The sequence below is a fragment of the Meles meles genome, chromosome 20 (genome assembly GCF_922984935.1).
Source record: "Meles meles chromosome 20, mMelMel3.1 paternal haplotype, whole genome shotgun sequence".
In the NCBI taxonomy this organism is placed as follows: domain Eukaryota; kingdom Metazoa; phylum Chordata; class Mammalia; order Carnivora; family Mustelidae; genus Meles; species Meles meles.
The window spans coordinates 18,980,959-18,993,409 of NC_060085.1; the positions used below are offsets into that span (position 1 = coordinate 18,980,959).

The window sequence follows — 12,451 nt, forward strand, 5'->3', positions numbered from 1 at the left end:
CCGGGGCGGGCCCGGACGGAGGAGGCGGGGCTCCGGTGCCTGGGCTTCGCCCTGGCCCAGCTGGTGGCGTCCTGAGGTTCCGCCCAGAGACCCCGCCCCTTCCCAAATCAGAGTCCAGACGACGCAGTGGGGATTCACAGCGGTTTATTGGGGGCCTGGTCAGACTGGGAATTTCGCCGTGCAAAGACAGTAACGGGGGCGGGGCTGGGGGCTGGGGTAGGAATCCTGCAGGGGTCACTGGCAGGTGTTGTAGATCTGGACTTGCAGGTTGATGGCTTGAAGCACACTACGCATCCTGGCCTCCAGCCCATCCAGCTGGGCGGCTTTGCCTTCCAGGGCCCGCTCGTTCTCCTCATAGGTGCCTTCCAGCTCTAGAAGGGTCAGGTCTCAGCTGAAGGGTCCTTCTCCCACAGTCCCACACCTCTGGCGTTCCACCCACCCCAGTCTTCACCTTGCAACCGCTGCAGCTTGTCCTGAGCAGCCTGCAACAAGCCTCGAGCCTCATCCCGAAGCTGCTCTGCCCGCGCCTGCGCAGCCAGCACACCCTGGGCCTTGCGCTCAGCCAAGGCCTTCACCGTCTGGTACTGGTCGCCTACTGGGCCCTGCAGCAGCTGCAGATAGAGATGGCAAAGTCAGCGCGGTGGCACAGTGAAGGCCCAGCCTCTAGCCCAACCCCCACCAGCTTGCTCTGCCTCAACCCACCTGCTCAGCTTCCCGGGCACGACCCTGGGCATTGCCTGCTGTTTCTTCAGCACTAGAGGCTGCCAGGCTATTCCCTGCTCGTTTCAATTTCAGAGCCTCCAGGAGACCATCCAACTGCTGAGCCCGCTTGCCTGCAGAGCTCAGTGCCTGCTCCGCACCTGCCACCTTCTCCTGCACCTGTCACAGGTGGACACAGGGTTAAACAGGTCTATGGGTGCATGCCCATAATCCTTTCCCATGATGTCCCAGAGAGACCACACCTGGTGCAGGGTTCGCTCGGTGTCCTGTGTGTCAACTACTGCCCCCTGAATGGCACCCTGAGCAGCACCCTGTGCCCTCTGGGCTTCCTCCAGTGCTGCCTGTACAGTTTCTGCTTTCTGTTTCTCACCCTCAGCCCGGCTCCTGAGGAAGAGAGGGAATTAGGGCCTGTTAAGTATCAGGAGCAGGCGTCAAGGATAGGGGCCAGGGTCATGATCAGACCTTGCCCGCCGTGCGTCTTGTAGTAGCTGCTCTGCCCGATGCACATCTCCCACAGTACGGGCCAGGATTGTGTCCACATCCGCCAGGCTCCGGACTCTCTCTGCAATCGCGCCTGCCAGGTGCTGAATCTGCTCAGGTGATGCTGGGATGGAGAGCTCTAGCACTCGTGTGGCCACCATCTCAATGCTATCGGGATCAGCCCCCTCCTCTATGGGGACACAGGCAAGGCCTTAGGCACACAGATTCTCCAACACAGGCATCGGATACAATCTTGGGGTGTAGGACCACACATGGAATGTGGGTTTGTTAATAGGCACAGTGATGGAACTATAAGTGGGCACAGGCTTGGGGTCATGGATTTTGGGACCACATAGGCAAAGGTTGAGGGACCAGACATGGGGTGATAAACACAGGTCCAGTGTAGGCCCTGACCCAAGTATGAACCCACAGACACAAGTATGAACACAGACACAGGGAAAACAACCACATGGCCTGGGCTACACGGGAGGCTCACGGCTGAGGAAGTCCTTCACATTCTGGATAAGTTCCCGAAGTTCTTGGTTGGCCTTCTCCACCTGTCCCCTGGAAGCATTAGCCTTGTCCAGGGCTGCCTGGGCCCGCTGCTGTGCCTCGCCTGCCTGCCGACGGGTCTCAGCCACCTGGCTGAGGATGCCACCACCTTCTGCCAGTGCCCGCTGCAACTCTGCCTGTGTGTGCCTGGCCCGGCCCAGTGCCAGGTCCGCCATGGCTACTGCCCCGGTGCAGCCAAGGCCCCCACAGCGGGGCTGCCCGTCCTCGTCCACACAGCCGGCACCCCCACAAGGGCTTGTAGCACAGGGTGCATCCCCTGGGGGTCCACACACCTGCCAGGCACAGAAAAGTCAGGGCTCTGCAGAAGGAACATCCACAGCCACAAGTCCCACCCCACGCTGTGCCTTACCAGTTCATTTATGGCTGTCAGGCTCAGGGAATGGGTACGGGCAGAGAGCTCGCCTAGTGCCCTCTGGTTGGCCAAGTGTTTGCGGTTGAAGTCCTCCCTCTGGGCAGCCATTAGCTCCTCTGTCCGGTGCCGGGTATCTGCTGAATTGCTCACGGGGCTGGGCACTGTCAAGGCCGATATGTTGGCACGATGTTCTGCCTCTGCAGACAGACTGTGGGCGTGGCGGATGCTGTCATAGGCACCTATAGTGGGCAGAGGCTGGCAGTCAGCTAAAGATCACCTAACCCGGGGTGCCTGGGTTAAGCATCCAACTCTTGATTTCAGCTCAGGTCATGATTTCAGGGTTGTAAGATCAAGCCCCACGTTGGGCTCTGTGCTGGGTGTGGAAACTGCTTAAGATTTCTCTCTCTCGGGGCACCTGGGTGGCTCAGTGGGTTAAAGCCTCTACCTTCGGCTCGGGTCATGATCCCAGGGTCCTGGGATCAAGCCCCGTGTCGGGCTCTCTGCTCAGCAGGGAGCCTGCTTCCCTTCCTCTCTCTCTCTGCCTGCCTCTCTGCCTACTTGTGATCTCTGTCTGTCAAATAAATAAATAAAATATTAAAAAAAAAAAAAGATTTCTCTCTCTCTCCTCCTCCTTCTCCCCTCCCTGCTCTCTCTCTCACTCTCAAAAAAAAAAAAAAGATTGCCCAACCCTGGTCCACCTGCCAAGCTGGCCAACAGCTCACCCAGGAAGTTGGAATGCTTGAGCAGGTCTAGATGCTGATCCAGCTGCCGCAGTGTGAGATTAAGTGCAAGCCCATCTCGCTCCAGACTGCTCAGTGCATGGTTGGCATTGAAGTTCTCATCCTGCACATCTGTCAGTTCTGCCTCCAGCCGGGTCAGGTGCTCAGTAGCCTCTCCAATTTCACGCCTGTGCCAGTGGGGGGTGGTGTTTAGAGAAGCTTAGGCCCTGGTCCATTGGGTCTCTACCCCATCCCTCCATGTATCCTCAGGCCCATCCGCACCGCAGTTCCTCTGTGGCCTCCATGAGCTGTGCAGTGGAGGCAGCTGAGGCGTTGCGGGCACCCACAATCCCCTGCACAGTCCCCAGCTTCTCCTGTATGTGCCAGAAGCTGCTCTCAAAGGCGCCCAGCACACCCGTCTGCTGCAGCTCCTGCGCCTGCTGTTCCAGGCGCCGTGTACGAGCAGCCAAGTCCTGGACCACTCGGTCCCAGTCCCCGAAGCATGCGTGGCATGGGTGGCAAGCAGGAAAGACTCCTGAGAAGCCTCGGGCACACTGGTCACAGCGCACGCCTGACACTCCTGGGCGGCAGCTGCAGTGCCCTGTGGAGCGGTGACACTGAGGTGTGTCTATTCCACGAGGGTCACAGTCACAGGCTGCAGGAAAGGGCAGATCACAGAGTTAGGGTGCCAGTAGAGCATCGCGGGAAGCCCCCTAGCCACCCTGGCCCTGTTGGCTTACCACGGCACTGCAACCCAGGGTCTCCCCAGTGGAGCTCCTGGCACTCAGAACAGGTTCGCCCACCAAAGCCAGCACGGCAGTGGCACTGCCCTGTGAACTAGAGTGGGAACAGGGCAGAGGTCAGCGCCTCCATCAGAGGCTAAGCTCTTGAGACTGGAGACAGACAGCTAGCCCCACCCACCCAGGGATCCACAGGAGGGTCCTATACCTCATTGCAGGTGGGGCCTCTGGCTCGGCTTGGGTGGCAGGCACAGGGCTGGCAGCCATGGCCGCTGGTAAGGTTCCAGAAGTTGGGGGCACAGTGGTCACAGCTAGGGCCCTGGACATTGGGGAGGCATGGGCACTGCCCACTGCTTGGGTCACAGTTGCAGCGGTCAGTGGACGGGCAATGCCGGGGATCTGTACCCAGCAAGTTGCAGACGCAGCCTGTGCCGGTCAAGCACATTAATCAAGAGAAGCCTGCACAGCAGACCCTGACCCCCCACCAATCCCTTCCCAATCCCACACTCACGGTGACAGCTCTGTCGGGCAGCCTGCCCATGGAAGCCAGGCTTGCAGTGGGCACAGTGGGGCCCCTCTGTGTGGTGTAAGCAGCGCAGGCACTGTCCCGTGCGGGGGTCACAGGCATCAGGGTCCGTGGGGTCAATGTTCCCACTGCACTCACATGGTTGGCACTGGCCACCCGGCCTTGACGGGTCCCCAAAGTACCCAGGGGCACAAGCATCGCACCGCGGCCCTGCCCACAGTTGGGGAAGGCATGAATGTTCAGTTCAGCTGCCCCACCCTGACCCACACCTGCACCTTATCCACTCACCTGTGTAGCCTGCCCTACAGTGGCACAAGATCTGCTCGGAGTACCCATCCCGATGGCAGGAAGTAGCAAAGTGCCGCCGGCTCCCAGGGCCTTCAGGGCAGGGACAGGGACGGCACTGGCCCCCATATGGGAGCCGTGGATCCCCATGGAAGCCAGCAATGCACCTTCAGGGAGTGACAGGAAGAGAGATGTGATTCCCGGAGCTGCCTTCCCACCCACCCACCCACTCCTAGTTGCTCCAGGCTCACCTTTCACAGTGCTCACCCCCTGTGTGATCACGGCAGCCCAGGCAAGCGCCCGTGCGGGTGTCACACTCATCTGCATGCCCGTTGCACACACATGGCTGGCAGCTAGGAAATCCCCACTGGCCACGCTGGCAGCGATCGCAGCGAAGCCCGAAGGCCCCAGTTCGGCAGGGGCATTGCCCACTGGTCCCTTCACAAAGGCCACTGAGTGCCCCCTCGGAGCTGCACTGGCAGGCTGGGGGCAAGGCAGAGGCTGAGCCAGGGAAGAGGTCTGAGGGAATCTAGGTGGGGTTAGGGTAGGAAAGTCGGGGAATCAAAGAGAACTTCCAGCGCCCCAGTGCTGGGAGTGTGGAGCCTAAGGCAGAGTCAGAGAAAGAAAGAAGCAGGATCGGAGGGAGGGAGGAAGCCAGTTGTGGCGAGGAGAGAGAATAAGAGGGAAGAAAGGCAGGCAGGTACCTTGACAGCCTGTGGGGCCAAAGCCGTAGAAGCCAGGGGCACAGACATCACAGCGGCGCCCCACCACCGCAGGCTTACACAGGCACTGGCCGCCATGGGGATCACACTCAGAACTCAGGGAGCCCTGAGGGTCACACTGACAGGCTGTGGGGCAGGGGGGGAGGGCCAAGTCAGGCTGGGGCCCCACACCTCTGCCCCACCAGCCCACAGCACAGACACTCACGCAAGGCACCGTTGTAGAGGACGGCGGACAGGCTGATGAGGAGGGGGGCGCAGGCCTCAGAGGGAGGGGTCTTACTGGGCACCAGCCCCTCCTCATGGCAGCGGTAGCGTTCAAAGGTGGCACGGCGCTCCAGAGCCTCGGCATCCCCCCCACTAAACATCTCTAGCACCAGGACACGGGGCAGCAGCACCAGCTAAAGTGATGAGCAAGGAAAAGTGAGGCCCAGACCCAGGACCCTACTGGCACTGCCAGAGCAATGAGCAACCACCACCCCACCCCCCGGGCCTGCCTCTTCCGTCACGGGCCCTTCCTGTCCAGCCGCTGCTACAGGTCCCATCCCATAGACCCTGCCTTCTTGGTCCGTGTGGGGAAAGGGGCTATTTACCGAGTCAATGAGCAGGCTGGGTCCAGAGTAGGGAGCGTCCATTTGGGTGCTTCCCCCTGTTCGCACCAGCTTCAGATGTACTTTGTAAGACATGCCAGGTTCAAGGCAGACAGGTCTGGGAAACACCATATACCTGGGGGGAGAAAAAGATAGGTATGGGGTTCACCCAGGGTCCCTGTTCCCACCAGCCTAGGCCTCCCCAACCCGCACACCAGCAATCAACTCACTGGCCAAGAAAGACACCAGGTAGGGCTGGGTCATGCCGATAGACAGCTGGACAGACTGACAGAGAATCCATACAGGAGATTCCCACAAACATGACTCGCCAGAGTCCTATACCTGTGCAGACCAATCTGTGAAAACACTCCCTACAACCCTGCAACCTACACAGCATTTTCCCTGCACAAATACCTGCCAATTTTTATTCAATGGCCTCCTCGTACTTCTTCCAACCTTGACCTCCAACCTCTGCTCTTCTTCATCAACACTACATCATCCCCCCTCTGCCACCTGGCCCTGCCTTTCCTAGGGGAAAACTCCTGCAAACCCATGCTAGGGTTCTTTTATCCCCCTTGAAAACATCTTCCCTCAATCCCTGAGTCTCCCTTAGCTGTTACCTTGTCTTTGCTTTCCTTCCCAACAGATTCCTAAAACTAGACTGTGGTCATGGCCTCTACTCTAGCCTCCCATGCCAATGGAGTTTCTATGCCAACATGCCAAGGGGACAGCCTGTACGGAGCTCACCATTGACCTCCATGAGGCCAAACCTAGCAGTCTCTTCTCTGTTCCCATCTCCTCCAGCATTTAGCGACATGTCGTGAAAGCAGGGCATCCTTCTTCCTGAGACACTCTTCTCTTCCCTTCTGGAATCCTGTCCACACTCCTGATTTTCCCCAACCCCCAGCTCCTCCTTCTCTACTGGCCTCAAACACCCCAAAGCTTGGTTCTGGTCCTCCTTCCTTTCTCTGGTCATTTCATTTAGACCTATCCCTTTAGTGACAAGTCCCAAATTTATATCTCCAACTTGAGGCCTCCCAATAATTCCAGACACAGAAATCCAACCACCCACTGGACTTTTCCTCCATCCCTAAGTATCTCGGAACTGCTTCTCCCTATGTGAAGGGCCCTATCCAGTGAAGGGCCCAATCCTCACCCAGATGAACAAGACCAAAATGCTAGAGTCATCTTTCCACTTTCTCTCCCTTGCCTACATGTCTAAGCCACCAGCTCTGCCGCTGGAACCCTCTGGAACCTTCATCATCTTGCCACAATTGCCACTAAACCTCTGGCCAACCCACTGTCACTCAGCTAACTCAACAACCTCCACCTTTAAGTCTATTTTCCATTTAGCAAGTAGACGGATCTTTGTTAAATCGCAGTTGGAAAAATGTCTATAATGGATACGGCCCATTACATGCTGTTCTCTCCACTTCTGTGTATTGTTTGAATACTTACATAATAACACGTGAAAAAAGGTGATTAAAAAAAGATGCATGAAACGGATACAACCCAAAATGTAAGAAAACAATCATCAGACCAGTCCCATCCCTGCTCAGAAGGCTCTGATGCCTTCCCTTCCCCTGTGGACATTCCCTGTAGTGACACTGAATGGCTTCCCATTAATTCCAGCCACAGGCCTCTGGAACTTAGACCCCTAAGACAGCAGGCTTTGTTCTACTCCTTCTTCGGACCTGTGCCATTCCTAACAGCGCCTGGCAGACAGCACTCAGGAGAAAGCACTTGAAGCAAGGAACAGATGAATGAGCGGCAGCATCTTCCAAGTGCCCTTCAGGAAATTATGGCTGGCCCACAACCCTCCACTCTTACAAATGCTACCATTAGTACCCTCACCGGGTTTCTGGTCGCAGAGTCCCTGGGATGTGGTCATCCTTGGGTAGCACATGCCCACACAGGCTGTGGGCAGACACAGGCCCTGGGCGCTGCACGGTCACTTCCATCTCTGCCCATTGCTCAGGGACCTGGGGGGAGGGGATGATGAAGAAAATGCTACCAGACCCGGAGGTTTGGTTCAGGTTCAGGTTTCAAAGGATCTGACCTGGGGCTCCAAGCGCAGCAGCAGGTCGTAGTCCATGGCTCTCGGCACAGAGGCAACCAGGAACTCCAGCGTCTGACCTTCCTGCAGCCTAACAAAGCCCCGGCCTGTCCAGGATGGAGTCCCACTAGGGGTCGCCAAGCGCTCCACCACGTCGACCATCTGTGAAGGGCGCAGCTCAGTGTGGATGCTCAGGTAAGAACCATCTCTTCGGTCACAGCCTGTCCTCACACCCAGCTCTTCTGCTGAGGCCCTGTCCAAGGCTGGACACCCTGCCCAGACAAAGTACCACCCATAACGCCACCTCTCCAACCCAAGCCCTGCCCCACAACGTGGCCCCTACCTGTCCTCGGGTGTCCTCAGCCTCCCAAGTTAGGTGGTCCAGGAAGGGCCGGAAGTAGCCAGGCTGCACCTGCTCACAGCGTCGCCCCACCATGTGCTGGCGACAGCGGCACTGACCTGTGGCCTCATTGCACCTGGGAAGCCCAGAGTTACTCAAGAAGGGCCCTTTATCCTGCCCAGGATCTTTTCCCACCCCTCCTGGGACCCCTTATACAGCACTCACTGGGGATCCAAGGCACCACCCACGTCGCAATCACACGGACGGCAGCCAAGCAGATCATGGCTCAGGCCCCAGTGACCAGGCTAGGGGAGAGGAGGATGCTGGGGGCTAGAAATAGACCCCTTCGCCACCCATCCGGGAATCCAATGACAGCTCTCAGCCTCTACCACCCCTTGGTGAACACACAGTCCCTAGACCAAGGCTCCCACCCTTCACCTCCCAGACCTGACGCCTCTCAGCCAGGAATGGACCCTAAGGTCTCAGCACCCCCCCCAGTGGGACAGAGACACCACCCTCTCGCCCTGTGCTCTGAGAATAAGTGCAGGACCCCAGAACCCCAAGCCCCTCCAGTCGCACCAGGCAGCGGTTACAGCCACGTCCAGTCACTAGACGCTTGCAGAAACAGGTTCCACTGTTGGGGTCACAGGAGGCGACCCCAGGCATTGTGCCCCGTGCATCACACTGACACCCTGCAAGGAAGGAGACCCATCACACTCTGGGGAGCTGTGGCAGTGCTGCTGTTGAGTTGGGTCAAAAGTAAGAAGTCAAGGGTTAAGGTCAGTACAGGAGCTAGGGCAAGAAGCACATACGCCGGCAGCCTGCAGGGTCGCTGGCACTGAGCCCAAAGTAGCCATCACGGCATTGCTGGCAGCGAGAGCCCACCACATGTTCTTTGCAGCGACACTGGCCCGAAACCAGCCCCATAGCAGGATCATCATGGGGATCACAGCGACCACCGTCTTGGGAACCCATGGGGTCACAGTCACAGGCTAAGGGCAAAAAGAGATGTAGGATCACCCTTATACCAACTAGCCCAGCACCACCCATCTCCCAAGCCTCCCTGACACTGGATTCCCAGCCTGGCTCTACCCTCCCCCCCGCCACCACTACTACAAGCCCCTGCAACCTGGACAGCAGTCTGGATTCCTAGTTCCTACCCCAGACTCAGTCTTCCCTCCCCCATGCCCAGCCCCAGCCTCACAGCGGCACACAGCTGGGTCCCGCAGGTCCTTGCTTGGGTCACGATAGAAGAAGGGTCGGCAGAGCTCACAGTGGCGCCCAGCTGTATTGTGCTGACATCCGTCACACACGCCTCCACTCACGTTGCCAGATGCCAGGTATACGGCCATGTCAAAGTGGCAGCTGTGGGTGTGCCCATGGCACTCACACTCTTGGGGAAGGGAAAGACAGGACAAAAGCCAGTTGAGGGACCACGTCCTGAGGATAAGGGGTTTTGGGGTCCCACTGACACAGCAGGTCCCTGCCACAGGCCAGAATTTGTTGGTGGGGGCTCAGGTACTTAAAGGTTTCAGCATCACACTGAGCCCCTGCCCAGAGTAGACTGGAAGAGAGTTAAGGGAGTCCCTAGGAGCATCAAGGCCTGGATACCCTTCGGACATAGCCTGAGTGTTAGACGCTTGACCACCCAGCTCTAAGTTCTACCCATGTCACAGCCAGGCCACAGCATTCTGGGGATAGAGGGGCCTGGATCTCACTTACTCCTGCAGGCATGACTGTGGCCATCCTCAGCTGGACGCCAGGGCAAGTCATGATAGAAATCCTGACACTGCTCACAGTTGAGGCCACGAGTGTTGTGTTTGCAGACGCAGGCCCCATGAACCTAGGAGGCAGGCAGGCAAGTGGTCAGCACTGTCCAGCCAGGCCTGTCGTTGCCCCCCCCCCCATTCCAGCCAGCTGAAGTCCCTCACCATGCCCTCAGCATGGGCTGGTGCTCCTGGGGCGGGTGCGCACTGCGAGGCATGTCCATAACAGAAGCAGTTGCCACGCACAACCAGCTCATAGAGGGCGTAATAGTATTTCTCACGGATCTCCCGCCGTGGGTCGAGCAGGTTGTCCCCCAGTGTGTGCAGCCGTGTCAGGTTCACCCGTAGGTTGGTGATCTTCAGCAGGTCTAAGTGGGGGGGAAAGGATAGGGAACCAGTTGGCCAGGAAGACTCTTGTTGCCCCATGCCCACTCAGGGGTTGCAGCTGCCAAGGTCACCTTGGGAGACCTCCTGTCTACTGCTATCTGAGCTAAATTGGACTTGGCACCTGCCCTAAGAAGCACCCAAAATAGCTACTGAGGTCCCAAATAGCAGTTGGATGCTGGGACTGTGCCAGGCTCAAAGAGAGGAACACTCACTCTGGATCCGTGGGCTATAGGGGTCTGGGATAGGGATGGCGGGATCCAGCACACGATAGATGACCTGGAGGGACATGGAGCCATTAGAGACACTGGACCCTGCTTCAGGCCCATCATCCCCCATCTTCCTGCCCCATGTCATATCCCAGCTCTCACCTCGCCTTCAGTAGATGGCTCAATCTCTGAGTAGCGGGACTCACAGACTATGTCATCCCAGTGTCGTGGGGGGGCCAGTGGGACTCCTGGAAAGTCAGCCCCACAGTCATAGGAAAAATACCGGTACACATGCCAGGTGCGTCCAAAGTCAGCTGAGCGCTCCACCAGCATGGCAGCAGGACGAAATGTCTGAGTGGGGTGCATGGCTGATCAGTGAGTATCAGGACTCAAGTCCAGCCCAGGCCCATCAAGAGAGCCCTGCTCCCAGCTGGGGCTTGTCCCTAAGCAGCTCACAGGCAGGTGGGGGTGACCGCTGGAAGCCAAGCAATAATCAGGGAGGGTAGCCACTGCTTGGGGGGAGGCTCGGGGTCATAGGGCCCAGGGAGGCAACACCTAATCCAGCCTCAGGTTGGGGCAGCATGGGAAAGGCCTGGAGGCAGAAGGCAACAGAAGGTGTGGGAGATGAAGGAACTTCCCATGCAGCCAGAACACAGCATATGAGCTCAGTGGGGCCGGGCTAAGGAGCTGGGACTCTGTTGAGGGGCAATGGGGAGCCAAGCAGGGTGATTCAAGCAGGCTCCCAGACATGCGGGCACCTTGAAGGTCATAATGAGGTGCGTGAAATGAAACTCAGCCTCCAAGTCCAGCTGGATGGTGACCACGGGGACACCTGGGGCAGGAGTTGGAGGTCAGGGACTTGAGACTACAGGTGGGCCACCCTGCTCACCCCATGCCCCACCCACGACCTCACCATTCTCTGACTGCCACCAGGCTGCCCTGCGCTGTGGTGCAAAGCTGGTAACTACATTCTGGATGCGATGGCTGTTTGGGTTGTCTCTAGCAGAGAAGGGGCGTCGGGAGTCACACAGGAAGCACTTCTTCTCATCCTGGGTTGGGTCAGAGTCAAGGTCAGGGTCAGTGCCTCAGGCAGTGCTCGCACCCCACCCCCCAACCCTCATCCCACCCAGCCTCACCTGCAGGTGACTAACGATGCAGTAGGGTTGGGGGCCATGCAAGCCACAGGTGGAGGAGGCAGTCAGTCTGTCAGCACGGCCCACTAGCAGGTCACCTGTGGCAGGGTAGCAGCTTCCCCTCGAACAGCCTGGCACATCGGGGACGAGGGCCTGGGCCAGGGCGGTGGCCAGCACTGGGAACAGTGGGTCAGCCAGTTCTGCTGCGCTCCCACCCAGTAGCCCCAGGGCTGGCTCCCCCAGGACCCACCATCACATCCCACAAACCCCAGGCCTTTTCAGGCCCTCTCACCACTCAGCAGCAGGCCCAGTCGAAGGGCCCAGGGCCGGGGCTGTCCCCGCAGGTCCCTCCCTCGGTCCCCTGAGGCCCGCTCCATCCTGAAGAGGAGGGGAATCCAGATGAGGGGTGATAAGAGGTCCGGAGCCTGTGCCCACCTACCCCTCCCTTGGGGTCCCCTGCAGACCCTGCCCCCTTAACTCCGAGCTGATTTCCCACTCAATCCTCCGGCTGGCCGCCCCTCCACTAGCTGAGTCCTGCGACTTTGAGCAAAGTTGAGAAGCACGGCAAGAAGGAAAGCATGGACTGGATCTTGGGCAGGAGAGCAATACCATGTGGACGATCCCCTCCCACCTCTCCAGAAACAACTCTCATTCTAGAAACCAGACATAGGCAAGCTCCCCTGCAAATCTTTATTGCGCTCCCTTGTCCAGGCCTGTGCAGAACAAGGTAAAGGGGGGTCGGCTTTAGGCCACCACAGTTTGGGGGCATAGCAAGGAGGGGGTGTGGCATGAGCAAAGGAAAGGAGACTGAGCTGAGACTTCAAATGGTCCACGGAACACAGCTTTTGTCCTTAGCGTT

General features: G+C 58.4%; 1 protein-coding gene across 1 annotated transcript; it reads right to left on the minus strand.

Moving 5' to 3' along the window:
* Nucleotides 1-127: 127 nt before the first annotated feature.
* LAMB2 (laminin subunit beta 2) lies at nucleotides 128-12,142 on the minus strand. Its single transcript, XM_045991590.1, has 33 exons — nucleotides 12,057-12,142; nucleotides 11,885-11,970; nucleotides 11,596-11,768; nucleotides 11,373-11,508; nucleotides 11,218-11,291; nucleotides 10,622-10,810; nucleotides 10,466-10,529; nucleotides 10,032-10,234; nucleotides 9,823-9,943; nucleotides 9,305-9,493; nucleotides 8,913-9,092; nucleotides 8,680-8,792; nucleotides 8,326-8,405; nucleotides 8,104-8,236; nucleotides 7,764-7,922; nucleotides 7,559-7,686; nucleotides 5,708-5,840; nucleotides 5,323-5,515; nucleotides 5,100-5,243; nucleotides 4,647-4,878; nucleotides 4,399-4,562; nucleotides 4,096-4,320; nucleotides 3,793-4,010; nucleotides 3,585-3,681; nucleotides 3,127-3,499; nucleotides 2,848-3,032; nucleotides 2,123-2,364; nucleotides 1,697-2,045; nucleotides 1,183-1,390; nucleotides 963-1,104; nucleotides 703-879; nucleotides 452-611; nucleotides 128-371 (listed from the first exon to the last, which is right to left on the minus strand). The coding sequence occupies exons 2-33, from the start codon at nucleotides 11,967-11,969 to the stop codon at nucleotides 235-237; spliced, it is 5,406 nt and encodes a 1,801-aa protein (XP_045847546.1). The 5' UTR covers nucleotide 11,970; nucleotides 12,057-12,142; the 3' UTR covers nucleotides 128-234.
* Nucleotides 12,143-12,451: the final 309 nt, after the last annotated feature.

Coding starts and splice junctions, on each gene's coding strand:
- LAMB2 (XM_045991590.1), bottom strand. CDS start 11,969: ATGGAGCGGGCCTCAGGGGACCGAGGGAGGGACCTGCGGGGACAGCCC. Junction 8,406..8,679: donor GTGGCTGTAACCGCTGCCTG/GTGCGACTGGAG, acceptor CCTCTCCCCTAG/CCTGGTCACTGGGGCCTGAG. Junction 5,516..5,707: donor CCAGCCTGCTCATTGACTCG/GTAAATAGCCCC, acceptor TCATCACTTTAG/CTGGTGCTGCTGCCCCGTGT.